The sequence below is a fragment of the Teleopsis dalmanni genome, chromosome 1 (assembly GCF_002237135.1).
Source record: "Teleopsis dalmanni isolate 2A chromosome 1, ASM223713v2, whole genome shotgun sequence".
NCBI lineage: Eukaryota > Metazoa > Arthropoda > Insecta > Diptera > Diopsidae > Teleopsis > Teleopsis dalmanni.
In genome coordinates this window covers 56691477-56719179 of record NC_051846.1, presented here as the reverse complement: position 1 = coordinate 56719179, position 27703 = coordinate 56691477, and the positions used below count along the sequence as shown (strand labels likewise).

General features: G+C 28.4%; 2 protein-coding genes across 2 annotated transcripts in view; one reads left to right on the top strand and one right to left on the bottom strand.

Moving 5' to 3' along the window:
* Positions 1-4215: 4215 nt before the first annotated feature.
* On the bottom strand, positions 4216-5238 carry LOC119672407 (proteasome subunit alpha type-4-like). The gene is made up of 3 exons (XM_038083444.1): positions 5184-5238; positions 4899-5101; positions 4216-4842 (listed from the first exon to the last, which is right to left on the bottom strand). The coding sequence occupies exons 1-3, from the start codon at positions 5184-5186 to the stop codon at positions 4299-4301; spliced, it is 750 nt and encodes a 249-aa protein (XP_037939372.1). The 5' UTR covers positions 5187-5238; the 3' UTR covers positions 4216-4298.
* A 10200-nt stretch (positions 5239-15438) lies between these two features.
* Positions 15439-27703, top strand: part of LOC119681839 — a 41130-nt gene continuing 28865 nt past the window's right edge. Inside the window, exons 1-2 of the mRNA XM_038095133.1 lie at positions 15439-16138; positions 25617-25752. Coding sequence (XP_037951061.1) covers positions 15530-16138; positions 25617-25752 — 745 coding nt within the window. The 5' untranslated portion in view covers positions 15439-15529. The remainder of the gene's footprint in view (positions 16139-25616; positions 25753-27703) is intronic.

Below are 27703 nucleotides of genomic sequence, written 5' to 3'. Positions count from 1 at the left end.
TTTCTGATGTTTAATCGAGATGAGTCTTCTTTTTCAATTTCTTCTGGCCGAGCAATGTTTTAGGTATTGTTATAATCGGTTTATAAGTACACCTATATTATTTAATTATGTTTTGTATATATTTATATAATAATGTTTTGTTTTTTACTAAAAGTGTATTCTTAATTGACGTACCAGAACTATTATTTTTCAGAATATGCATTGGTCATATTGGATTCCGAAAACAGTCAACTTATCTGAATTTCCCTACAAATCTACCAATATTTACATGACCCGATTGTTAGGATATTTACCACGATAAAAGCATTTTCTTTTAATGATGCGTTATATTCCTTATGTACAGAGTCTTTATCATACTTATTGTCATGATATATTATAACAGCTGTTATAGCTGTTATTATAAGCAGTATTAGATAGATGCTAAACTTTATGAGTAGTGTTAGATCAATTTGTACTGTGCCTTAAAATTAACGAGGAATAAATAAAATATGTGGTTGGTTATTTTAAACAAAAGAAATGTTTAATATTGGTCACTATACCTTCGGCTCAAAAAGTACTCGGATTTTGTAAATAAAACACACAAATTTAAATTTTATTCCAAATTTATTTTATCTTCTTCAAAATATGTTCTTTCTAAAACGATACACATATGCCAACGCTTAACCCAATCTTCCATATACTTTTCGTAGGCCCGTGAAGGTATGGCTTTTAGTTCCTTCAGCGAATTCTCTTTTATCGATTCAATCGACTCATAGCGCTTACCACGAAGGGACAATTTGAGTTTCGGGAACAGGAAAAAGTTGCACGGATCCAGATCTGGCGAATATGGTGCCTGAGCGATGACAGTGGTGCCGTGAATGCCTGAGCGATGACAGTGGTGCCGTGTTTGGTCAAAAAATCGCGTACAATAAGAATTTTCCATAGTAAAAATCGCGAAATGCACTTTAGGTAGTCTTACATTAACAGCTGCTGTAAACAAACTAATTGACAGATGGCGCTCAAATTTGTACCATATATCAAGAAAGGGTGTACCAAGAAAGGGTGAGCAGAAGGTATATATGAAACGGAAATTGTGAGCTGCAGAGTCAAATGATAATGAGAATTCTGTCTGTATTTTTGAAACAGTTCTATAAGTTCTTATTATAACTTTTATATCTTAGATTTTTACAATATATGTTTTATATTTCACTATATTTTAAAATTTGTTTTATTTATGCGCTTTAAAAAAAAAAAACAAATATGGAAATAAAAATATTCGTAAACGACTTGCTTTGGAGATTTTCTTTCAGTATTGAAAACGAAAGTTAAATAAACACTTGGTTGGGTGCTTAGTGCCTATTATAAGTGTAAATATTTTTACGATAGTTTCAACTTTTCAGGCATTTAAGTCCAAGCATTTTATGCTCGACTGTTGTGATAAGTTTATTTGCATGTTGGCATGTTAAATAAAGAAAACTAAAAACTGACAAAAGCATCCATCTTCACATATATGTATATAATTCTTCAGTTTTAATTATAACAGCTTTTTTCTGTTTTAAAATTTTCATGGTTTAGTTATAATTTTAACACAATTTGAATTATTCATATGTAATGTTTTTTGTATTTAACTTTCTTATATAAACGCAAATATGTATGCATTATATTAAATGAAGAATGCATGGAATACTAATAACTATAATAAAAAATTGAAGAGCTTTTGACGTTTCTAAGAAGTATGACTTGTAGTGATTTCAGAAAACTATTTTACATATCTTTACTCTTTATTTGCAATTATTTTGAAATAGCTTAAGGCAGCGTTACTCAAACTTTTTTTGAGATATGCTAGATCTGTGAACCTTTGTAGCCTCCTATCTGTCTTAGTATAATATATATAGTAGCAAATTGCAGCTAACGAAAAATTATTGTTCTAGTAAAACTTATCCTAATATCTCCTTTTTTTCATTAATTTTTTGTGTTTCAGTTCAGTTAGAAATTAAATTGCACTGAAGAGTAATATTTTGCAAAAGGAGTATCAATCTATATCTGTTGTAAAGTCTTTCTAAAAAAAATATACTAAATATTAGTGTTTCAAATACCTTTGTTTGTAATAATGTAGTATATTTTCGTAAGATCAAAAATCACTTCCCTAAACAGGAATTCCGTTTCTAAATAGTTAAATTGCTTACCTGTGAAGTGTACACCACACATTGGGAAACACTGGTTTAGGCTTTTGTCTATTACATGATATAAATTATTCATCGTTAGACCATATCAGCCTTGAATAAACATTCGTCATTAAAAGTGACTATATAAAGCGGTTAGATAAATTTATTAACATAATAATTTAATTGTTAACGTTTTATAGACTCACCATTTTAAACTTCCTCCATGTGACAAATTACCTTATAGTAGTATATTAATTATGAAATCAAATAAATATGTAAAAGTATATTAACTTTTTATAAAATTGATAAATTGACACCTCGCATACGATAAAAATATATATCAAAGTCTAAAATTTATGGTGGAGTGCTGCTGCATTTTATGTTGACCACAAACTAATTGGAAGACTTGAGTTTACTGAAGTAGTCCCACATCCAATTTCATGCCTTTATTGGATTACTTATTTACTTTTTGTTACCTGTGAAGTGGTCGGTCGTATTTTCTGTAGATATCTTGTTAATAATGTAATTACATCTCGTGACGGCATCTGTCTGCTTGTTTTCAATTTAAACTTTTTGTATTTGGTGCTAACTATTGGCAGTAGTGCAATGTTCAATAATGAAGCGTTACCCATTTGACCAATTTGCGCACAATTTCCGGTTCATGTGCCACAGTTGGATTGCTATTTAAGTGAATATTTATTGCGAATTATTTGCATATTCACACTTGTGTTAATCTTTGAATTGTTTTATGTAATTCTTACATCATCTAATATACAACATTTTATGTTCAATATGAACAGTGCATTTATTTTGCCAAACGTTATTTCCTTTAGTTTAGTTCACAATCGTGAAAAGCATTTATAACTGATCATAAACCAATTCATTTCTGCACTTGAATTTATTATTATCTATTTGTTGTTTAGTATATTTAAACTTGATATTTCTGATAATTATTTTGCTTATTATATACTATTTGTGCTATATCGTATTTTTAACATATAATTCGTTTTGTTAAAGTGTAATAGTTAGAGTATAAGTTAGAATTTATTATAGATAATGTTAGACTTTTTCAAACTTATCAAAATGTGACTAAATAAACCTCACGAGTTGTAGTAGGGTGTTCACATATTACATTATTTGTAGAATATTGATATGCAAAAATCCGATTACACGGACACATCTTTTCGATAGTAGATATCAGTAGACTCAACTACTTTTAACAATTTAGCATTTTAATTTATTTAACACATTTACAAAATTGAATTGTTATAATAAAATTTTATATTCCTGTGCAATAATTTAAATACTATGTGTAATCTAATACTATACTTTATACTATATATAAAACTCAGCAATTTGCAGATATGTTTTAAAAATTTTTTAATTTTACATAGTATTATTTTGATTTTATTATGACAAATACAAATCACCTGTTTTGCAAGAAATGTTATTTTCTTGCAATGTATCTCTTAATTGAATCTCAACGAATTAACTTTGAGGTTTCTTCATAACCCCACTCTACGCCCTGATTGCATTATTGTTTGTCATTTCATTAGACTAAGCAATAATTGACCTCAGATCTACATACCTCTCCGAACAGTCTGTAACCATTCTGAGATTCGATAACGCGGAGTTGGTAAGCCTGTCAGTTTTCGTAAATAATTTCAGGGCTCTTCATTGATTGACTGTAGAAAAATCCGTTGTTATCTGAGCATCTTAATGAATCGAAACCGTTCTCAAAAATAATATGAAGCATCGAAATTTTTAAACATTAACAGTAGAGTATAGGTACTCAAGTTATTCGGACATCGCATTATACTAGTAAAATAAATAGCGAAAATAAGGAATTGGTTATTCGTTTAGGTTGCTAACTATTAGTTTACATAGGTACGATCTATTGATTGGAATGGATAAATCACTAAAAGCAATAAAAAAACCGATGTATATAACAAAAGTATTCAATTGTAATTTTATCTATGGAGTAAAATGAGTTGAAGTAGCAGAAATTTGTAAACCAAATTTTTTATTCGAATAAATTTTTTGGCTTTAAAACTATATGAAAATTAACAACATAATAACATTTACAATGTTTATGATTAATAATTGTATAATCAAACAATAAAAATAAGATTGCATTTTAGACGTTAATTTCTTCTAATTATCTTCATCACATGACATATCTACATTTTCAAGTAACTCCTTTATTTCATCCTTCGTAATTTTTTCTATAACAATCTTATTGTCGATACGTTTCAAAGTCATTATTTTCACATTTTCTTCGTTTATTATACTATTTTTGGAGATCTTTAAAAATACTTTTAGAGCTAATTGTTTAGCTAGTTCCAAATTCGTTTTGAAATCGGTTTTAGTCAATTCTTTCTCCAATAAACTCTTTGCGACTTCAGACTCCCGTCCAATAGCAGTACATAACCAACCGTAATAACTTCCACTTGGATCTGAGTGAAATAGTTGATAACCGTAACGTTCATCCCATCCTATGTATAAAGCTGAAACGGCAAACGGACGATAAGTACCATATTGCGTGTAGGACTGAATGATGCTGGCTAAATGCCTTACCAATTCTTCACATGGCATTTGTTCACCATATTCCTCAACGTGTTCGTATACAGTATCCTGTAGCTCCGTAGTAAGTACAAGGCAGTCACCTGCAACACCAGACATCGCACAAATTGTGTCACTGTAAGATATTCATTAGTATTTATAATACCCAGACAATCAATATTGGCTACTCACTTTGAAAGTTGAAATAATTTTCCAGTGCATACAACGGTAGTATCCCTTAATTTGGTATCACCACCATCTTCCACGGCCAACAAAACACCATCTTCAGCTACAATACCAACACAGCTACCTGCATATGATACGGTCTCCATTGCGTATTCAACTTGATACAATCGCCCTTCCGGCGAGAATTTTTTGGCAGGTAATTCGTCAGACTTATAAAAAAATTGTTATTAGTTATTTGATAAAATTGAAATTTAAAGTTTTTATTTATATTAATTCGAAACGTATACTAACCATTATTTTTGGAAATTTATAATATTTTTCTTAAGCAAGATATAACGGATATGCAAGTTTAAGTTAATGATAAGAAAATGGAAAGAAAATTGACTACATTATTTAATTTGATTTTTCTGACATTTAATATAATGTTAACTTTTTTAATATTAATATTAATATTAAACAAGATTTAGTATTGAATTAACTTATATTGTTTTGTAATTAAAATAATCAAAATAATAACTAATTATAACTTTTATCCCATTGTGTTTATAACCCGTCTTCAGTTAGTACCTAGGCAGTTAATAACTAAAAACAAAATTTTTAAAGCACATAAAACCTTATTCTGATTAAAAAATAATATATTAAATTATAATTGGCATATATTTTAATGTTGATATTGTATGTTTAAGATTCTCAGAGAGTATTGGGCAAGAACAGTAAGCGAAGAAGTGTGATAGATAAAAAAATTTATGAGAAGTTGCAATTAATCGATTATCCTAACGATTTCAGAGTAAATTACCCCAAAATTAATTAGTGAGACTTTAGTTAAAATTGAATGTTAAAGCTTAAAGATGATTCAGTTTTTGCAAACAAATATATGTAATCTTCCCCGCAGATACATAATTACTAATATTAATAAAATTAATATTAATTATGTACATACCTTTTGCTCAAAAAGTACTCGGATTTTGTAAATAAAACACAAATTTAAATTTTATTCCAAATTTATTTTATTTCCTTCAAAATATGCTCCTTCTGAAGCAATACACATATGCCAACGCTTAACCCAATTTTCCATACACTTTTCGCAGTCCCGTGAAGGTATGGCTTTTAGTTCCTTCAGCGAATTCTCTTTTACCGATTCAATCGACTCAAAACGCTTACCACGAAGGGGCGTTTCGGGAACAGAAAAAGTCGCACGGCGCCAGATCTGGCGAATATGGTGCCTGAGTGATGACAATGGTGCCGTATTTGGTCAAAAAATCGCGTACAACAAGAATTTTCCATAGTAAAAATCGATAAATGCTCTTGAGGTAGTCTCACATTAATAGCTGCTGTAAACAAACTAATTGACAGATGGCGCTCAAATTTTTACCATGTCGAGAAAGGGTGCACCAACATAACAGAAAACAAAACAAAAAATTTTTGAATAAGGTCTAACAAACAACAAAATCCGGATACTTTTTGAGCAGAAAATATATGTATACATTGATAAGTATGTTATGGTGAAAGTTTGTAAAGTCGTTAAAATAAAATTTTTTTTTGGAAAAAAGAACAAGGCATACCTTTTTGTTTATCCATAAATTATATATCTTAATTTCTAATTAAATTATGAATCTTAACACTACTTTAAGCCTCGGTTTGTTTAGTTAATAAATCACATAAATGATTAAAGGTTTTGCCTACTATAAGTAATATGATGTCTGCTAAAGCCTAAACAATGAAAAAGGTCACTCTACCTAAGTTGTAGTACTAGATTTTATTCTTTACTAAAATCTATATTATGTTAGAAATAGTGGTGAAGCTATGTTGTTTTTCCTTTAACATTCATTTGGAGAATTCTTTTCTTTTTTCGTGGCTATTTATACGTTTAGACGCTCTTCAGTTCAGCAAGCACTTCCTTCTTGTTCTTGTAATAAGATTATACCGAGAATTTCATCAAAACTCTTTAGTTAATGGTACAGTTAATCCTAAATTTGTTAAAACGTTTTCTGCGTTCGTTACATTTACAACCACTAATTCAGCATTTAGAAAAACTCTTGTCAATCTAAAAATCAAACTTCTAAAAAACACTTTAAGCTTTGTTTAGACTCTTTTACTTAACTCTATCAAAATACAGCAATATGTGCAATTTCTTATACAAATTCCATACAAAATATCTAAAAAAATATGCTTAGTAGATTAGATAAGCCTGAGAGTAAACATTATATTAGATACTTAATTTATTAAGAATATTCACTGCAAACTTATTGCAAGGTGCACGAAATGCATAGGTGCACCTTGCAATGATTTTACATGACAGTTTGAATACTCCTATTGAAGTTTTAACTATATACATTTTGATGTCAGTAGTTCATCTATCACTAAATTTTATTTTTATAAACAAATTAATAAATTACATATATGTAATAAAGGGAGGCCAAGATTCAACTAGGATCGTTGCGTCCCTAATGATGATGATGAATAAATTAATATATTTTCTTTTTTGATTTCTTATAATTATATTACAAAAAGTGTTAAATATAATCACTTATAATTCTACGAGGGCGGTTTGATAAGTCAGTGACTTTTTGAATAAAACAAATTTTTTTCGGCAAATAAACATTTTATTTTTCTACACAATCACCTTTTAGCTCGATACATTTAGTCCAGCGTTTTTCTAATTTTCTTATTGCCTCCAAATAATATGTTTTCTCAAAGTTCTCAAAATACGCGTTTGTTTCGGTAATGACTTCTTCATTCCACTCAAATCTCTTACCGCCCAGCCATTTCTTTAGGTTTGGAAACAGAAAATAGTCGCAGGGGGCTAATTCTGGAGAATATGCTGGATGGGGTAGCAATTCGTATCCCAATTCGTGGATTTTGGCCAGAAATGCTTAATCAGCACACAAAATTTACTTTTTTCCGTTTTCGTAAAAATTCACTAGGTTGTCTGCTTTGAACGGCTATCAAACACCAACTGAACGACGTAGCTTGCTCAAAATTAGAAAGTTGCCCACTGGTAGATTACAGCTGACGGCAGTACTGTTGCATTTGGAATAACAGCGCGGGAAATTCAAAAAGTCACTAACTTATCAAACCGCCCTCGTATCATAACTAAAAATAGTTGTTTAATTTCCTTATTTTATGCTTATTTAATAATATTTCATTATTTGTTTGGTTTATGAATCATCGTTTCTCCTTGGCGTACGTTCCACCACTTGGCATTTAATGCTCATTTCTATGCAACTCAGGCGACGAAATCAAATTGACGAACTGCAGAGGAAGTTTGAAGTTAACATTTTTATTTATAAAAACAGGGACCAATGGAAGGTACCAGCAATGTGTTGGAGCATTGAAAACGTACGTATCATTGCCAATTGACATTAAAGTTGGCCATAAAGTTGTCGTTTAAGAGTGAAACTTCAACAAAAAAAAAACAGCAGCGCCCAAAGTTCCATGTTGGCTATTTTTTGGCGCGAATTCAAATGATTAACTTCTTGAATATTGGTGGAAAAAAGGTTTTTTAATAGCTGTTGCAATAACAAATGCCGCATAAAACTTTATATGGACTAAATGTCAGCCGACATTATAAATTACGTTTTTTGCATTCTCACTTTGTTGAAGTCAGTTTTTACTGTCTGTATTTGGACGGCTGTGTAGGTTGGTAGTTAAATTTTCGCTTTTAAGCACTTCAAACTACAGAACAATGCCGCCAAGACTGTAAATGCACCTTCACCCCTTCGTGCAGAATTCTTGCCTAGGTATATTAGTACAACTAGCAAAAATCAAAAGTGCGATTGAGTAGCTTTACATAAAACTGCACACAAGTTGTTTATTTTATTTACTGGCAGACTTCAAAGTTAACTTCGCTACCAAGTGAAACCTAAAATAGATACTAGATACGAGTACCCAATACATAATAGAAACATGACATTGTTTTTTGCCTTGTTATTTTTGTTCTTGTGAGTTCTCCGCTTAATACTGAATTGCAAAATTGCGCGTTCTAAAAAATCGTTCCGTACCAACAATCGTACTTTGGCCAATAAAGTCACATATGTGGTTTTGTGGTGGGTTCAAATTGGTTTTAAAGTAATTCTTCACTTTTTTTTTTGGGTTTATTTTTGGTTTTTTGTTCATGGTTGTCTGTTCTTTTCGTGCTCATAGATAATTTTTATAAAATGTATTTGGTTTGGGTTAATTTTTTGCTTAGACAATTTTTATTTATTTATTTTTAAACGCAATCAAATTTGTTATCGTGTTTATTATATAAATTTTTCTTGTTTGAATATTAAGTAATAAATTTAATTTAAAATTTTTGTTCTTGTAGATTTGCTTTGTAGATAACTTTCCATATGAAGAAGGCGTTAGGTGTTTATTGGACTTCACGCTAATTTTCAGTTATTTACGTTTTGTATCTCTGATTACCTTCTTTGCCAGCGGCGGCAAAATCTATTAGTCATATAAGTCTTTTGTTGGATTTGTTTACGAAATTTGTTTATTGTTTGATAAGCTAGCTTATATAATACTTATATAATAGCTTTTAATTTCAACGTTAATTTATGTATTGTATGTATTTCAAATTCTTTTTAGTATTAAGTAATTTTTAAGCCTTTTTAAATTATATTGTCTGTATATTTGCCATAAACATTTTCAAATATAATTAACATTCAATAAAATTGCACAATCTAAATAATTTGTTTAAGGTAAACTATTTATTATGTACAATTACTTAAAAAGATAAATAGAATTCACTAATATGTATTTATTTAAGTGCTAACATTTATAAAAAAAATTATATTAAAACAAGTAAAAATGTTAAGTGTAGATTGTCTAAATTGAGCATGAATACCACTCAAACAAAATCTGAATTATTTGATTGATTGAATCAAGTGGAGACTTTCCATATTAGCGTTTTCTTTTCATTTTGTTATTATTTTATTAAATTTGTTAACTAATTGGTCTGTTGTTTATATAGGGAGCATCGTTATATTTGGTCCATAACCCTCTTAAGTGGCCTTTAGACATCAACGCGCGTTGACAAACACACGAAGTCTTCTCTCTCCATTACACATTAAATTTACCAACAATTTTTTAAACACGCCTCCAGCAAACAATGCAAAATTTGTGCACTCATCAGTATTAAAGCAATCGCTGAAGTGTCGACAGCGGCTGCTATGCGTAATTTCCTTACGAAAAATGATGACATTTAATTTATAATTTTAATTTATATATTTATATTTATTTTTATGATTTCAATTTATATATTTATTTTTATATATATTATATTTTATATAATTTAATTTTTTTTTTGGTTTTTTTTAATAACAAATTTTCCGTAGGTGCACAATGCAATTAATATTTGAAACAAAATTTTTATTGTAATTTAATGTTTGGTTATTTTTTTTAGCCCAAGGTTATTAATATTTTAATTCTCCTTAATAAAATGTTTTGGAAATTAAAAAATTTTACCTAGGTAGAAAATACAAATATTTAAAATAAAATTCATTCATATTTGCAAAGCATCGCATGCTAACGACAAATCATGCGTGCATTTAAACGATGTTTACGCTTCCATTTCTCAAAATAAATAAATTTTGCATGCCGACCAAATCCGACTGTATATGCAAAAACCGAGCATGTTTGAAGAAATATCAAAATTTTTTGATTTTCGTCAACACATTTCTTAAAATTTCAAATGTTACTATTACACAAACAAATTTCACATTTCACAAAGTAGGAGAAAAGTAGGAGAAAAAAATTCTCATGTGAGAGCGATTTTTTAGTATATTTGTTGTTTTATCTGGGGCGTGTTTTAAAAATTGTTAAAAAATTGTTTGTGTAATGGCAAGCGCGCGTTGACAACGAACGTTGCTGTCTAATGGGCCCTTTAGGAACCTAAGAGGGTTATTATTTTTAACTTTCGCTTACTAACCAAATTTATTGAAGAGCAAATTGGTTAAGATACTTGGCTCTCTGCCCATTAAGAGCAACGTTTATACAGAAAAAAGGAACAGTTTACTTTTCCTCTATCTATTCGGTGAGAAATTCTCATTCATTTTGCTCTACGCTAAAACAGAAGCCGGTGAAACAGAAACTGCTTCAGATTAGAGAGATCCTTTTTATTTGTGTGTTTTTTTCATATTAAAATCTAAATAATAAAAGTTTTTTTTAGATGAAAACTTATAACCTGTCTCTATTGGCATCTAATTCAATAGTTGCTGTCATCTAATATGTATTTATATTTACATATTATTTGCATAATTTGAAAAGCCTCAAGCATTACTTAATATTTAAAAATGGTGGCCTTTTGCTAAAACTATCTTTTACAAACCACATGTTTTACAGCTATATGTTTCATAAAGTGCCAATAATTGATGTTCCAATTTTGCAATTTTATGGAATATGGAGATTAAGAAAGATTGTGAGAAAATTTAGATACAGTTAGTTAAAAGTCAACAGTGGACTTTTGACTGATATCTCTGAAGCCATTGTACGGGTGTGTAGTGATGTGGAAGTATTTTCAGTTTTACTAAAATTAATAGACAGATACCACCCTCGCTTCGAACAAAATGAGTTTTGAAACACAGTTGGTAAATTGTAAAAAGTAGTCGGATATATCTGCAAAAGATATAACAATTTCTTATCGATGTGAGTTATTTAAAATGAACTTAACCCAAACGATGTCAAGCTTTTATTACACATCTAAACCCTCTGAATTTTTGGTGATAGTATATGACAAAGTATTTATTTTATAACAAAATTGTACAATTAAATGAAAATAATTGGTTTGTACAAAATCTTTATATACTAATGTATATTTATATCTGCAAGCTACTTTAATAATCAATTTAATGTGTTTGGTTTTAATCATGAGTAAATAATTCCAGGTTTCTTGAGCAGTTCTAACTTTTGGTCCACGATTGTAATTTATTCGTTTGTATGTTAATCACAAATTTATATGAAAATATACGATCACAATAGTTTTTTGTACAGGATGTAATATGTAGAACAAACACAAGAGAGAGAGAGAGACTATATTCATTTATTCGAAATCTACTAATTTGCTTGCTTTTCATATTTTTAGGATTATATTTAGTATATTAGGTATATTAGGTATTAATATTAACTTTAATACTTAAAGGTAGCACTTAAAGAAATATTTCCTTCCCGTATCTATTTTAAAACAAATCCAAATACAATCCGGCAATTATATTCTATTATATGCATTTTATAATTCTAACTGAGAAACTTTAATAATATTATATTATTTGCTAGAGATTTAAAACGCTTTCGATCAGTTCGACTATAGCTTGAAATTTGATTGAGAGATTGTTTTGAATTGAAATAATTTTAGTGGACGGTATTAAATTAATTCATCTGTTTTAACTAATCCAATATATGTATAAAAATATATATAAATTCATACCATTTAGTATTAATTTATTATATAGATATAAGGTATGCGACAAAAAGATAAGGTCAGTTTGTTTTTTCTTTGTGGAACTCAATTTAAGTAATTAATCTTTGGATCTTGTGGATTTTATTGTTCGATAGAGAAAATGCAACAAATAAATTCTAATATAATGAGTAAAAAAAGTCCCGTTAGTTTTAAATATATCAAAAAAGAAAAAAAAGCTAAATATTGCTGCGACAAAATGATAAGGTCAGTTGCAATTTTTGCATTGTTTGGTCAAGTGGGAGTTCCGTTTGTATTAAAATTTGATTTATTTTAATAATTAAATTATCTTATCTTTTTGTCGCATACCTTATAATTTGGGTTCAGTATTACTTATTTATAATTATTGTGAATTGTTAAAATTGCTTAATTAAATAATGAATAATTTTAATAAATAACGAGAAATATAACGAAAAATACTTTATGTTTTTATGTTAATTAATAAATAAATAAAAAAATATTACTATAGCTTAACGCAAACAGAATAAATAAATTTTTATTACCAAATTTAATGGTTCATAAAATTTGTAGGTAGTTGAAATGAATATGTTTTACCATGTTCGAAATAGCTATCTTGGAAAAATAATTTGGATTACTATGTTTAATGTTAAGTATATTTTCCGGTAGTTGCACGAATCAAATTTATTTTTGAATATAATAATCGACTATTGTGCTATGTCTAGGATTTTATTGTTTTTCTTTCTATAACACTTAAGTTTTCGATTATTTGATTTTAAGTTACCTTGTTAAAGCATTGACATTACTATAGATAGGAGAACCTTAAGTTTGTAAAGATGATATTGTAGACTTGATCAGTTTAACGAATCCAAGGAGTGAGGTCTATCGGTCTATTAGTTTTTAAATTTTGGAACGCATGGACATTGTGTTCTCAAATAAACAAAATTAGTTGACTATGTGTATACTATCATATAGTGCAAATCCAAAAATTTAGTAAATACTAAATAGTATAGCAAATTAATTAATAAATATTTGTTTAAATTTAATGTCCTTTTTTGAAATTTCAACAATTCCGAATTTTTCAATGAGTTTGTGTTGTTTAATTAAATCGAAATCGATTGCTAAAATGTTTGAATTGATTTTGGTTATGCAAATAACCAAATGGGTAATATTCTATGCTTCTGTCATCAATTATATATATCATATAACAGATTATCCCATTGACTGTGGCATCCCTGAACCTGTATGTGTGGCCACTTTGACAACAACGGTAACAGTACCAGTAAACAAACATCAGTGACTAGCAGCTTTGATGACAATATGCGATAACAACTAGATTATAAACTAATGTAATACCCAATACCACCCACCCAATACGGTATAAAGTATTTAGTTTTCAGTGTTTAGATGTTTTGGAAGACTCTGTATTGGGTCGTTTACTACTGACATTGTACCTTACATTCAGCAGTAAAATCATCGAACAACTGTGTTATGATGAGGATTACGTGATATCCAAATCGCGTTTCAGAATCTTTGCTGAACCTCACCTAATGCTCTATTTATATACAATAGCATTAAAAAAATTAAATTAAGTTCCTGCAAAATTTTAGTAATTACTGTTAATAGTTGGCAGAGCATGAATGCATTAAATAATAAAAAGTGCCTAATTATGGAAATTATATTTAAGTGCCGCTCTCGTTAAGTTATTTGTTTACAAATTTAAATACCTTGCACTTATGTTCCTTTAAAAGCGCAATTTTATCCCTCCCGTAAGTCAGGTTCAGTATAATGATATTTTTAGCTACGAGTATGTTAAACTCAAAATCGTAAAAATTATGTCGTGTAAATAAGATTAAACCCTTTTATTATAAGCACATTATTCGTTTTCTACTTGCCTTTGATGACATGCATGTTTGAGAGACATATGTTATGTATCTTTTGCGATTATTAGTTCTAACGTAAGAGTAATATAACTGCTATATCCCTAAACTTTTTTTTATTCTTTTTCTAGCACACAAGTTACCCACAATCTTTTTTCTGATATTTTATATACGGAAAAATTTCAGGGTGAGCTTCTTCTAGCACTTTTGGGCCTCCTCAATTCCTGGCTCTCTGTTTTTATTAAGTGAATAATTCTTCTTCTTGCATTCCGCAGTTTAATCATGGATGTAGTAACCCGTTTCGTAGAATATACCCTTAAGATTTCCCATCTTTATTATAATGCTTGCGATTTTTTTTATTATTAATAATTAAATCCAATTAGGATTAAAATATAATCTCATAATTTTTCATTCCTTCCTTATTGAAATGTCATTTCAGCCATTATTATTTTTAGACAATTTTTCATTAGAGATGGTTTTTTTTTTGTGAGACTTGAACCCATAAAAAAAAATGGTTCCGAGGCAGGGAATCTCATTCCAGAATACAGGGAAAGAAATGAAGTAGATGATCAAAAGGCTTAACATTTATTAAGTAAATATATCTAAGATATAAAGAAAAATTGTGTACTCTATGAAGGGAGTTACTGTAATCACAATTACATAGAGGAGCGGAGGAGTGGTAGAAATAACAGACCTTTCCTATATGGAAAGGAATAGATATGGTTTTAAGCAGTTGAAAGTGTTTGATGCATTTTAGCTGCCGGAAAGATATTTTGTTTTGCTTAATGTACAGTATAATGTAAATGTAAAGTAACATATAATGTAAATCTTATGTCTTCAATAACAAAAAAAAAAAGAAGTGCTTTATTTATTGGATTTGCTGTTATCTCTAAATGCAATAAATATATTAAAAAAATTATATTCAATTTGAATAACATTCTTTTTCTTTTTCTGCATCTAAAAAAATATTTTCAAGACAAGTTCTTGACATATCTGTAATTTTTTAAAATATTTAAAGAATAATCTTAAGTTTAATTATTTCTCATGAATTTGGTTTAATAACCTTTAGTACGATTAAAGAGATCAGTAGACTGAAACGATTTTAAATATTTTTTTATTTTTTTTTTGCAGATTTAACTTTAAAAACTTTGCGAAAAGTACTGAAAAGCGGAAGTCAATAAGTGGTACACACACTTTGGATACCAAAACAAAAAAAAAAAATAAATACACAAAACAATTGCAAAAAAATTTTGCAAACGAAAATGGCAGCAGACATGCAAATTTTAAACATAAAATTTTAATTATTTTAATTAAAAATAAAGAAAAAATTAAACGGAACCAAATTTGCCACAATCCAAACTAAAATGTTGGCAAAAACTATTACCGAAGATAAACCAACTACCAACGAAATTCAAAATGCTCAAAACAACGAAATAAACGAAATAGTAACGGCGTCTGATGCAGCAGAAATAGCAACGACGTCCAGCAACCAAGAGACTGAAACAGTGGCCATGGCGAATGATTTAATGAATGTAACGCCAACAAATTTAAATCCAATAACGACAAAAACAAACACAACAGCTGAAAACGTAACTGAAACAGTAGCTGAAACAACTCCAACACATAACACCACAATAACAACAAAAACAAATGCAACAGTATTAACATCGAATGATGCATCCCAAAGCCCCTCTGTTGCGACAGGAAAATGTTTCGTTATGCCAACCAGCGCAAGTAGTTCCCTGAAGAAAAAGAAACGCAATAAAAATGCACACGCAAAACAATTCACCAATGGAACACTTGATACTGAGGTAGTCGGTGGTGCCGCCATGACTACTACCGGTGCCGATACTATGCCCACTAGCATAAAGACATCATGGTCGATGTCATCGCTGCCCTATGATGAGAAGCAAGAAATTCGTGATGTTATCGAGGCCAAACTAAGGGTTGAGCGCCCTTATAATAGTCTTAAGGTAAGTCTTAACTATATATGGTTTTCCAAAGTATAAGGTGGTATATTAAGTGTATATACGATATGTTAGTATTTGCATCTTCCAGAAGATAGAGAAAAAAAACTAATTTTAAGAGGATTGCAGTTAAGTGTTTGTTTTTGTTTCATATTTAATTTCACTATTCTAATTCTTGGTTTCATTTTCAATTGTTAGTAAGCAATTGAAATTGCTGTAAAATGCTCATGCACGATATTGTATCTTTAAACATGACTGAGAAGGATTATACGTGATTATACATAACATATACAATTCATATAAAGTGCACGGAGCTTTTATATACTTAAAATGCTAATACTTAACATAATATATTCAAAATAAATTTCATAATGAATCAATAGTTTCAAACGCAACAGATCATTATCAAATACAGTTAATTCTAGTTAAAAGTTTCAATTAAATCGATGTTTTTTTTAACCATTTTTTTATAAATTTTTTATATAAGAAAGATATTAATAATATATAAAATAAACATTCTCGCGCGTAGAGTTTATGTTCGATATTTGATATGATTCCTAACAAAAAAAAACTCATAATTAGGAATAGAAATATTTAATAATATCAAGTAAGGATTGTTTTCAGGAATTTGGAAAGTTTTAGACTAAAAAATATAAACTGCAGTTATTCTACTCTTTTATCGAAATCCAAATTGTTTTATTATCCAATTTTTAAATGTATTATTTATTATAAATAATAATAAATGAAAGGGTAAAAAAAACATATGTATAGTACGTATTACTAAAACTCGTTTTAGACCAGGGACCGAAAATAACAGTTATTTTAAAATTTTTTATGAAAAAAAGCGGCAACAAAAAGTTGCCTGAACTCTTATTTAAGTAAATAGTTATCATTCTTACAACTTTTATCCCTAACAATATGCATGCTTTTTATATATGAGCGTTTTAAAATAAAACTTAAAAAAAAATAATTAAATTTGATTTTTATTATATTCATCAAAAATAATTATTATTATATGCCTTTTATTTTTTCGCGCAGATATAACTCTTAAAATTTACTTTTTATTTTAAAACTCAAAAATAACTGGTATACTTACGTTTCATAATATAAAAATCAAGAGTATCTAAACTAAACTAAATCTTTACCTGCACCAACCCTTTAAAACATTTTCTATGGAATTACAAAAAAAAACTACGTTGTATGAAAATTGCATTTTATATTTTCATTTTAAAAATATCGCGCAGAATTTACGCGATACTCTTGCTTTTTATATTATATAACGCAAGTATACCAGTTATTTGTGCGTTTTAAAATAAGAAGCAAATTTTAAGAGTTATTTCTGCGCGAAAAAAATAAAAGGCATATAATAATTATTATTTTTGATGAATATAATAAAACTCAAATTTAATTATTATTTTTTGAGTTTTATTTTAAAATGTAAATGATAGCAGTTATAAGATGATTTTTATTTTTTTATGATAACTGTTACGGTCCCTGTTTTAGACACATCAAAAACAAAAATTTGAGTGCCTCTTGAAAGTTTTGAATTACCTATTAAAATAAATTATTTACCTATTAATTTACCTATTAATTTTCCTATTAAACTAATTTAAAATAATTTAGTGATTTATTTTACATATAATTACTCTTTATAAAAAATTGAAATGCATGTGCACATGGGTCAACCCCAACTCTATAATTTTCATCTTCGCTTTTATAAGTCACACAAAGTTTTATAACTTTTTAGTATTAGCGCTATTAACACTCAGCTGTTTAACAAGCGTGAATAATTTGAAATCATATTGAAATGCGTTCCGAAATGGTAGAGGACATAATGATAATGATGGAGATAGTTTTCTACTTGCATGGCGAATTCAATAGTTTCTTATCTGTACCTACCCAGTTTGGTCTATAAGCAAGTCTTCTTAGACGAAAGACATTGATTTGAAAAAATTCTTCGTGGATACATTAAATTCAATTGAAAAGTTGAATTACTTTGCTATAAACTAATAATCCACACCTTTCTAACCTTTATCTTTTAATTTTGGTCCCCACTAATTTCTCTTCAGGTTAAAAAAATTCTTTCATTTGAAAAAAGTATCTTTTGTGACTGCATTAGTTAAAGACTTCATCTTAATAGTCTTCATTTGCCCAATTTATTTATTTAAAACTTTTCTTTAGTTATTCACATTGACTAGGATTTACCAACGATAATGGTATAATGGTATATAATGACAGTGATAATAGGAATATTATGACACCTTAATACTGGACATTGTTTTCATGGATCCACTTTCCAATGGCCACTATTTTTGTGATCACTATTTATTTCCTTAAGATATTTTATTTCTTGTCGCAACATTTCATTTCATTTCGATATAATCACTTTCATAATCACTTTTTTTTTTGTGGAAATTATCAAAGCTAATTTAATATTTTTTATTTTTCTATGTGTAACACTTTTTAAGTAATTTACATTGCCGAGAACTTTCAAACTTTTATAGTTTACAGAAGTACCCTTTATCAAAACCTGAAATCAGCAGCTTCTTCATCGATCCGTTTTTTAAAAACTTCGTGCTTCTGCTGATGAAGAAATCTTCTTGCTTTCCTTTGGTCTATTTTAGTGAGGCGGATTAGAATATATTTCAAAGAGATATATCTCACAGGTTGTTAAAATCTGCTATTTGACATCATCTTGCCTATACCATCAGCAGCGCTAGGCGTATTTCATTTACTAAAAAAGACTGAAGACTGTATATCGGGTTAAATCTATAAAAATTTGATACACGTAAGCATTTGAAATTTAACTGGTATAGAATATTTTGAGATCATCCATATTGAATAAGTAAATTGAATCACGGCTTGGTTCACATTCCCTCTTAATCTGGATAAAATTAGAATATGCTAATCATAAATTAAATAATTAAGAATAAAAAATAATAAGAAAATATTAATTATATGTCTATATGTCTAATTATATGTCTATGTGATTCGGCATATAAGGCCGCATCACATAGACATTCTAAAGAATATATATGCTGTATGGTCTAGTGAAGTAAATCACATTTATGGGTTATTTGCCTGTGTGCTTTATTCACCTATGAGATTCGTTTGTATGGTATTTAATTAATAGATAAATTTAATAAGCAGTAGATTATTGCTTAATTTTTATTTAGTTGATGTTGATAAAATAAATATTTAACCACACAAGATTTTTCATGGATTTTTAATATGGGTCACGCAATCTGATTGTACCAGTAAGCCGGAATAGCAGCAATTTTTATGGACCCGGATTAGCGAAATTCTACTGTAGTAAAGTTATAACTGTAAATAAAGTTGTTTGATTGTGACATTAATTTTCCTTTTCTTCTGTTCCAATTTGATAATAATTTACTGGTGATAACACCAAAATAGGTTAACAAAAATTAACACTATTCCCAAAATAGGTTTCGTTCTGTTACTATGTAATATTAGGATCTCACAACCGCATTATTTAGTTCATTAAAGAGTTCTCACATTAGAGTTTGTGAAGAGGTATCGTCTTAATTTTTATATATTTAGCAATCTTGTTTCCTTATATACCATATTAATTTATTCAGAAATTTAACAAAAAGAGACAAGATATTATTCTGTTCAGAGTTCAGTGGTAAAGTACGACATTTCATTCTAATCTTCAATTTGACTGTTTTCGATTTTATTACCCTTATTTTTGTCTGACTGTCTACAAAGATGGTAATATTCATAGATTAAATCGTACAATACCAATTTGTATTAAATTTGATGTTTTTTCAACTAATGTATATCTTAGCATGAAAAATGCTACAAGTGATTAAAAATCAGTATTACTGCTTGACTGTTTGTAAGCCCTTCGAGTAGATACTCGCTCTCGTACCTTTCTCCATCTCTGATTCAACCATGTAGTTAGTATTTTCAGATTTATTTTAGGTTCTGCCTTTCAGCTGATTGAAAAATTTTAAAATTTTGGTTTCAGATGTGTGATGTAGTTTGTATCTGATTTCAAGTCAGCCTTGACCCAATAATGGGACTTTTTTTTTATTTCATTCTAAATTGTAAGGTGGCCGTAGGTATCTGATTTTTACACCGTAATATGAAAAAAAAGTTAATTTAGATTAATCATAAATTTAGTTTAAAATCAATTATATAAAAATTTCCCATTTCTTTCTTGAATACAAAGTCTAAGCTAATAATATTTTTTTTTAACGCAAAGTCATTAGTATTTAAATATGCCATGTCTTCAAAGTTGTGCAACTGTTCAAAAAATGTTGAGCCTGGTCAATTCTTGTTCAGTCCTCATTCCGCAGATGTACAACTTCCAATTATATCTCCAAGTATTTTCTTTAACGAAGGTCGTAAAAATTCTGCTGTATTGCATTTTTACGTCGCCGCAAACTAACAGTGCCAAGCATTCAAGAAGCTTTCAGTTATGCGAAATATTCATTAAAATCATTAAAAATCATTAGGATTTCTTGGGAAATTTTACTGTTTGTTAACATTCAAGAATTTTTACTTCTGTAAATGAAGAGATATTAAAGTGATAAATTGACTTAATGCAAATACATTTTTCTTCAATGGACTTTGCAAAAGAAAATAACCATTCAAAAGTTAATTGATCAGGTTTTAAGTAGACTCTCAACTAAATTAAAATATTTGTGATTTTCTGCCCATATATATTATAAAGACTTTATATTCAATTTTATTTATATGTAGTAATATTATTTTAACTTTTTCCAGTTAGTTGTGAGTATAATTTATGAGATATATATTTTTTATTGTATAATAGCTTTTTTATATCTGATTGATTAAATACCAATTGATTGAACTGAATATTGAGGCGAGTTTTTGTTGAGGGTTATCGCTTGTTTGCTATTGGTTTAAAGCTGTTAGTTTCCTACTTAGACGACAATAATTTATAATTTTTTAACCATTAACTTTAAATGACTAATAAAAAAAAATATAATAAAAAAAAATTAAAAAAATAATAAAATTTACGATTATTGCTCATATATTCCAACGACAACTTTAACTGGTTTTCCATTAAGCTTTAATTATATATTTTACACTTATTTTTCAATGTAAAAAAAATGGTAAAAAAACTGAAGCCGTGTTTTGTTACTGAAATATTTGCAGCATGCGTAATATCCGATAGATATTTTTATTAACATCTATTTCAGTTTGCAAACTTCCAAGCAATTTATCATTTCCAATCGTTTTATTTTGATTTATTTATTAAAACGTTCAAAAGGTTATATCAATAAATATTGCAAATTGTGTTTAATGGAATGAATACCAAGCAAGTTTATTCAATCAAAAGCTGCTTACAGAGTAAAATATTTTTAGAATTCGTTTTTGTATTGCTATGACCACTAAAAGTGACTTAAGAGATAGTCTTCATTTATTTTAAAATTAAATTAGATTAAAAAATAATTTCATAAGTCACTTAAAAAAAAAAGCAAAGATATTAACAAGAGTTTCTGTATTTGTTTATCTGTTCAGTTAAAAACAACGACTTTAGCAACTATTGTAAGTGCTGGAGATATTAGGTTGGAGAATCTATCACACCTCAGTTCCGACAGGTTCTACCTCGCAATATTCAGATGATCTACGTATGACTCTAAATACATGAATTACCTGATTAGCTGAATATTGCAAGACTTTTTGCAGTGGTCTCAAATTTCTGGTGTATAGAAATATACCCAATAAAACTACGTTTTCTTTTTATACATTTATTCTAGAATCTAAACCTAATATTCTAACATAATTTAAATTACCCTAACTACAAAGCTTAATTAATTTAAGTTTCAACAATTATATTAAATTTAATGAAAATAAAAACAAGGACAGAAATAATGTTTTGCATATCTTAAAAAAGCGATTGTGCTTTTTTGTCAGTGCGGTTTAACAGCATTTTTTTGGTTCTAGCTAAAGTTTATATATAAAGAACGAAACTAATGATTACAGTTTGAACACTTTTTAATATAACTTTTAAGTCCATTCAGATGTTATGTATTTATCAAGAATGTATACGTTTATGCATTTCTTTAAAGAGTCACTTATTGTGTCAAACCAAAATAAAATATTTCGGGTAAATACGTAGAATGGATACTATATCCACATTTGCCATTTGAAAATTTTTTCCTGTACCAAAATTGGTTTAAAAAGGTACCATTTCTGTAAAAAAAGGGTCCAAAATTTTTTTGGACCTTTTTCTTTTTACGTTCTGTGTTTTTCATAGTGTTATAAATGAATAAAATATAAAATAGTGCAAAGTTGCATTTATAAAAAAAATTAATTGGAAATATCCACAATAAAGTTGGGTCGTCAAAAATGTACCATTTTTTGAACATGAGTACCAAAAACGAAAAAACGAAAAAAAAGTACCAATTTTGGTACTAAAGTACTATAAGTGGCAACCGTGACTATATCCGATATTTATACTTTTTTGAACTCATTTATTAGAGAATTATTTTATATGATGTGCAAAGAGATATCTTAAAATTTCATAGATTCATTTAATTCATCGCGACATGAACTCAAGTTTACTCAATATTCAATTTCTCTCTTTCTTTTGTCAATGTAATTTTGTATTAATCTTGAGGTTCCTTAATTTTTTAAATCGTTTCCTTCTCTTCTTCTGTTAACTAACATAAATAATTTTAATTCTTATGAATAGTGTATGCACTTAATTTTCACATTCTAAGTTTGATGTATGTGGACCAAATTGCAATATAACTTTTCTATATGGGTTGATTAACTAAATTAGTGCAGGTATATTTTGGACTTTTGCTGTTCACAAATATTTATATATCATTTGAAAAGTCGTTCTGAAATTTTTACCAAAACATATATATAAGTGATGATATTAAAACCCTTTAAGATCATTGATTTGAAACCGAACACTGACCTCTGCTCGGTAAAAACAAACTTTGCGTAGCGATGTCAGTGAGCTCAGCTTCCAATTTCACATATAAAATTAAAGGAAGGTGCTTCGGCTACCAATTAGAAATTCACGTTATCCTCACTGGAATTTAAAAATATAGCACCCAATATATTAGAACTAAAACAGATTTAAAATTAATTTAAATTTGTTACTCAATAAAAGGTGCGGCTTTTTGTGTTTTTCCTTCCATTTGCTTGGATTAGTAAGGACTGATGATTCGCTATTGATATTGTTTGACACACTTTTTATGTGATACGGATTGAGTTGACTACTGATAATGTCAAATTAATATCCATAAATAAATGAATGTCGTAAGAATTATTTCTCTTTCATTATCGCGATCTTCCTCTTCTCTCTGATGTTCCTTTTCTCTCTAATGTTCCTCTACTCTCTCGCGCTCTTCTTCTCTCAGTCGTTCCTCTTCTCTTTCTCGTTCCTCTTCTCTCTTGTGTTCCTGTTCTCTCTCACTTTCTCTCTGTCGTTTTTTTCTGTCACTTTTTCGCTTTCTTTCTGTGGCTTTCTCATTCGCGCTTTCTTTCTGGTTTACTTTCTGTCTCTTTCTCTTTCTATCACATTCGCACTGTTAATCTTCCTTTCTTTTGAATTGTGTAGAGTACAGCTGTAAAATGTAACGTTAGGCAGTTAAACGTTTTACACTACAGAAGTTATCGCTTCGCAGTAGTCTTCCACCTCGTCACTCTTTAAAATATCTCTTTATTGTATTCAATTCAAAATATTTTTTATAAACAATATTTTTATATCTTCATAAATAATAAAAGTGCGTTATTTTAAACTGATTCGTATAGAATAATAAAAATTCATATTTAATAAAGTAGTATATATGCAGTATATAAAAAATATATATCTCTGATTTATTGTTATTAATTTTTCTTTTATAAAAAAAAATTTTTTTTTTTCAAATATTAAATTTAAATTTTCTTTTCTTAAAATATAAGACATATAATAAACATGCATATTATATACAATTTTTTATTTATATGAAATATTTATCTGCACTATGCAATTACAACATTTACGTTTTTTACTCCTAATATCATGTATCTGTATTGTTGATAGCTTGTAATTTTCGTCATTTTAGTCATTTTGCTGTCAGTTTTTGTTTAATTTAACTATTTAATTATTGTTACATTTTTATTATGAAATATTAAAAAAACTAATATAATTAAAGATCATTTATGGTATAGTCATAAATTTGAAATGCTGTCACTTTTTATAGAAATTATGCAAAAATGAATTAAAGTATCCAACGTGATACCCGTTTTATTTTTAATATTTATTATATCGATTAGTGTCTATTTTTCTTGATGTTAGTTTTTATAATTATTTTTTTGCCATTAGACAAATCCATAATTAGATCAACATACGACAGTTAGCATTTATAGGTTAAGTACTTTAACAAATAATATTGTAGTCTAGTATGTAATACAAATACTTACGGGTGCTTTGAACAAACAAAAACAAATAGTCGAGAAATGGTGTTAGTTTATATGGCGAATGTATCAAAACTTTTTTTATCTAAGCTTATATAAATTTCAACTAAAAAGTATGTAATCTGACGTAGTTATGATGCTACCATATGTATACGGTGCTTATGTTAATTAAGTTCAGGCCGTTTTTCACAAGAGCTTCAAGTAATCCGGATAGCTGTGAGAGAACAGCTTAGACTTAATGATTCGGTAATGCGGCAAGAGCTTATAATTACTATAACTCGAACTGAATTGTGTATTCTTTAATTTTCAATACTTTCAATTATCTAAAATATAGTACAGCTATGCCTAATATTATTTTGGATTATATCCTGGCTGCATAACAAGAGCCAGACCGTATTGCTGTAAGTGCTCCACTCTTATCAATTTCTTTAAATATATGCCCCAAAGATTTAAGTCATATATATTCTTTAAATATATATGGGATTCACAAATAAAAACTTTGTCTAGCTGAATTTTTTGGTTATATAGAGTATAGCAAATCTTTTCCAAATGATTTATTACCATTTCGTGTTTTGTGAGCAGAAAATAGTGTATTGAAATATTTAGAAAACGTCGCATAAATTTCAGTTGGGTTTTGGCATTGGTATAAGTACAAAATAAAAAAATTGTATATATATTCGATTTTTTAATAAATATATATATCTATATAAATTAATTTATACTATTGATCAATGTAAATAGAGTTTAAGCCTGTTATGTTAAATGAACGCTCTCTGAAGTTTTCTAAAATATGCAGGATTTCATAAAAACCAAACTCTATAAATATAGGTCGAAGCCCAGATCTTTTTAGTTATATATTTAATTATAATATATGAGCAAAGTTCAACATTGTGATTTCATTATTTTATTATAATCTTAAGCTATCTAAATATAAATATGCATGTATCTATATTGATTTATGTTATATATGTTAATAAGGATACATTTACATGGTGTAAATTGAACGACAATTAAACGGTCAAATTCAAAATTTTTTTTAATAATTAATTTGTCATTTAATCTTTTCTATTTGCAGAAAACAACGGAACGTCGCATAGTCGAGACCAATGTTTGCCACACTCTTCCAAATAGTAAAAATCATCGCTACTCATGGGGAAGTGGTTATAGTCATAGTTCATCTAGTTTACACAGTAATGCTACACTTGGGCTTGGTAAGTAAAAGTTAATTAAATGATCATATATCTTGATTCTAGTACTATTATATTAAGAATTTACAAGAAACCAGATTTTTGAACCATATTGTATTTTGAAATATTAAAAAAAAGTGCTTCTACTTGTTATAAAAGTGTTTATAGCAGCCCTATTTTTGTGTAATAAATGACTTGTATAAAAAAAAGATCCTAGATTATATACTAAGTGTACAAGATTGAAATTGCCTTGAGCTATAGTTGTATTGATATAATATAATTGTTAACTAATTCTTTCAGACTTCATTTCTAACCTACTCCTTGGAAATTTTATCATTTATTGCTACACTATGTTTTTATTATGTAGAACTAAAAAGTTATTTATTTGGGAATACATTGAAAGTTGTTGTCAAAAATTCGTTTTCTTGAAACGTCTCTTTTGCTATTGGTTTTTCTTTCTCTTCTATTAACCCTGCTATTTTATTTCTTTAATTTTTTTTTATAATCGTTTTCATTACAAAACATTGGTTAATAATTAGGTATATTTTTTGGTTGATCATATAGCTGTTTTCGATCCAGACTGTACAATTTAATATAAATTAAAAGTAATTTTTTTGGTAGTAATTTATTGGTTTAAATATAAAATTGTGTAAATAATGTTTATAAATATATCATATTTAATGCCAAACGTTGATCCCTGTCATATTTGAAACGCATACTCACATGATGGACTACGGAGCCAATGTTGTACTTCATTTGCGTTGAATAAATTTGGATTTTTTCAATTGTTATTCAATTTTCTTTAACCGAAAATTTGGCAATTAATTAAAACTGTTTATAATTTAGATAAACTGTGTCATCCGATTTTTATTACAACTTCAGTTAAGCATGTGTTAGTCATTATAACGATACCTTGCCCAATCCCGCTCTAACAAACCTTAAGTTCACCTCAGGACGCACAGAAAGATATGCTGATCTACGGTGCGTCATCAGTTAGAAAATAAATAAATGATAATGATTCTAGTATAGTTAAAGTTTAGTGTGGGGCAGGGATAAGACCCCCAGCCACAATAGAGTAAAAGTGCGCAATAGTACTACCTCAAATCACAACAACAACAACATGTATATATTTTTATATAAATTTTTTTTTAATGTGAGTGATATAAGTTCAACAGTTGTTTCTTTGGTCCGAAAACTTAAAAATAAAGTAGAAGAGAGAGAATCGATTCAAATTTTAATTAAGTCGAGAGTGTTATGCAAAATTTAACACTTAAAATTCTTCAATCATAAAAACCTTAATAACTAATACAAAAGTGATTTAGACTAAAAACCTTTTTATATTAAGCGTTTAGTAATCTGAATATCATATAATTTTAAATATACATAATTTCAAATTTAAAGATTATTAATTTTATTTATTATGTTGAGGTTAGTTGAGTCAGTGCACTTGAGGACTTTTACTCTCTATTCACTGCGTGGTTCCTTCATAACTATTCTCTACATCTTGTCTGGATTATTGTTTATCACTTCATCACGCTAAGCATTAATTGACCTCAAATCTGCATACTTCCCCGAGGAGCCTGTAACCATTCTGAGATTCGATAAAGCAGCGTTGGTAAGCTTGCCAGTTTTCACAAATAATTTCAGGCCTCCATCATTTATGTATTTTTTGATCGGATCAATCTTGAGCTTCCTGAGGATGTCATTCGTCCTAATGTACCATGATACCTTAAAAAGTACTTTAAAATTTTTCAAAGAAATGTCGTTTAGACCCTCGTAATATTTAGCCACATTTATTGAGATTAAAAAAGGGAATTTAAATTAGACTAAAGCGTACTTAGGACGTGTGCGAGTTAGGCTAAGTTGATGCTAAACCAAATGGGAAATTTTTTGGGATTTTTTGCACTGCACACATTTAGCCATTTATCAACACGTACCGGCACATCATATTATCGGCACAACTTAGAATTTCCCT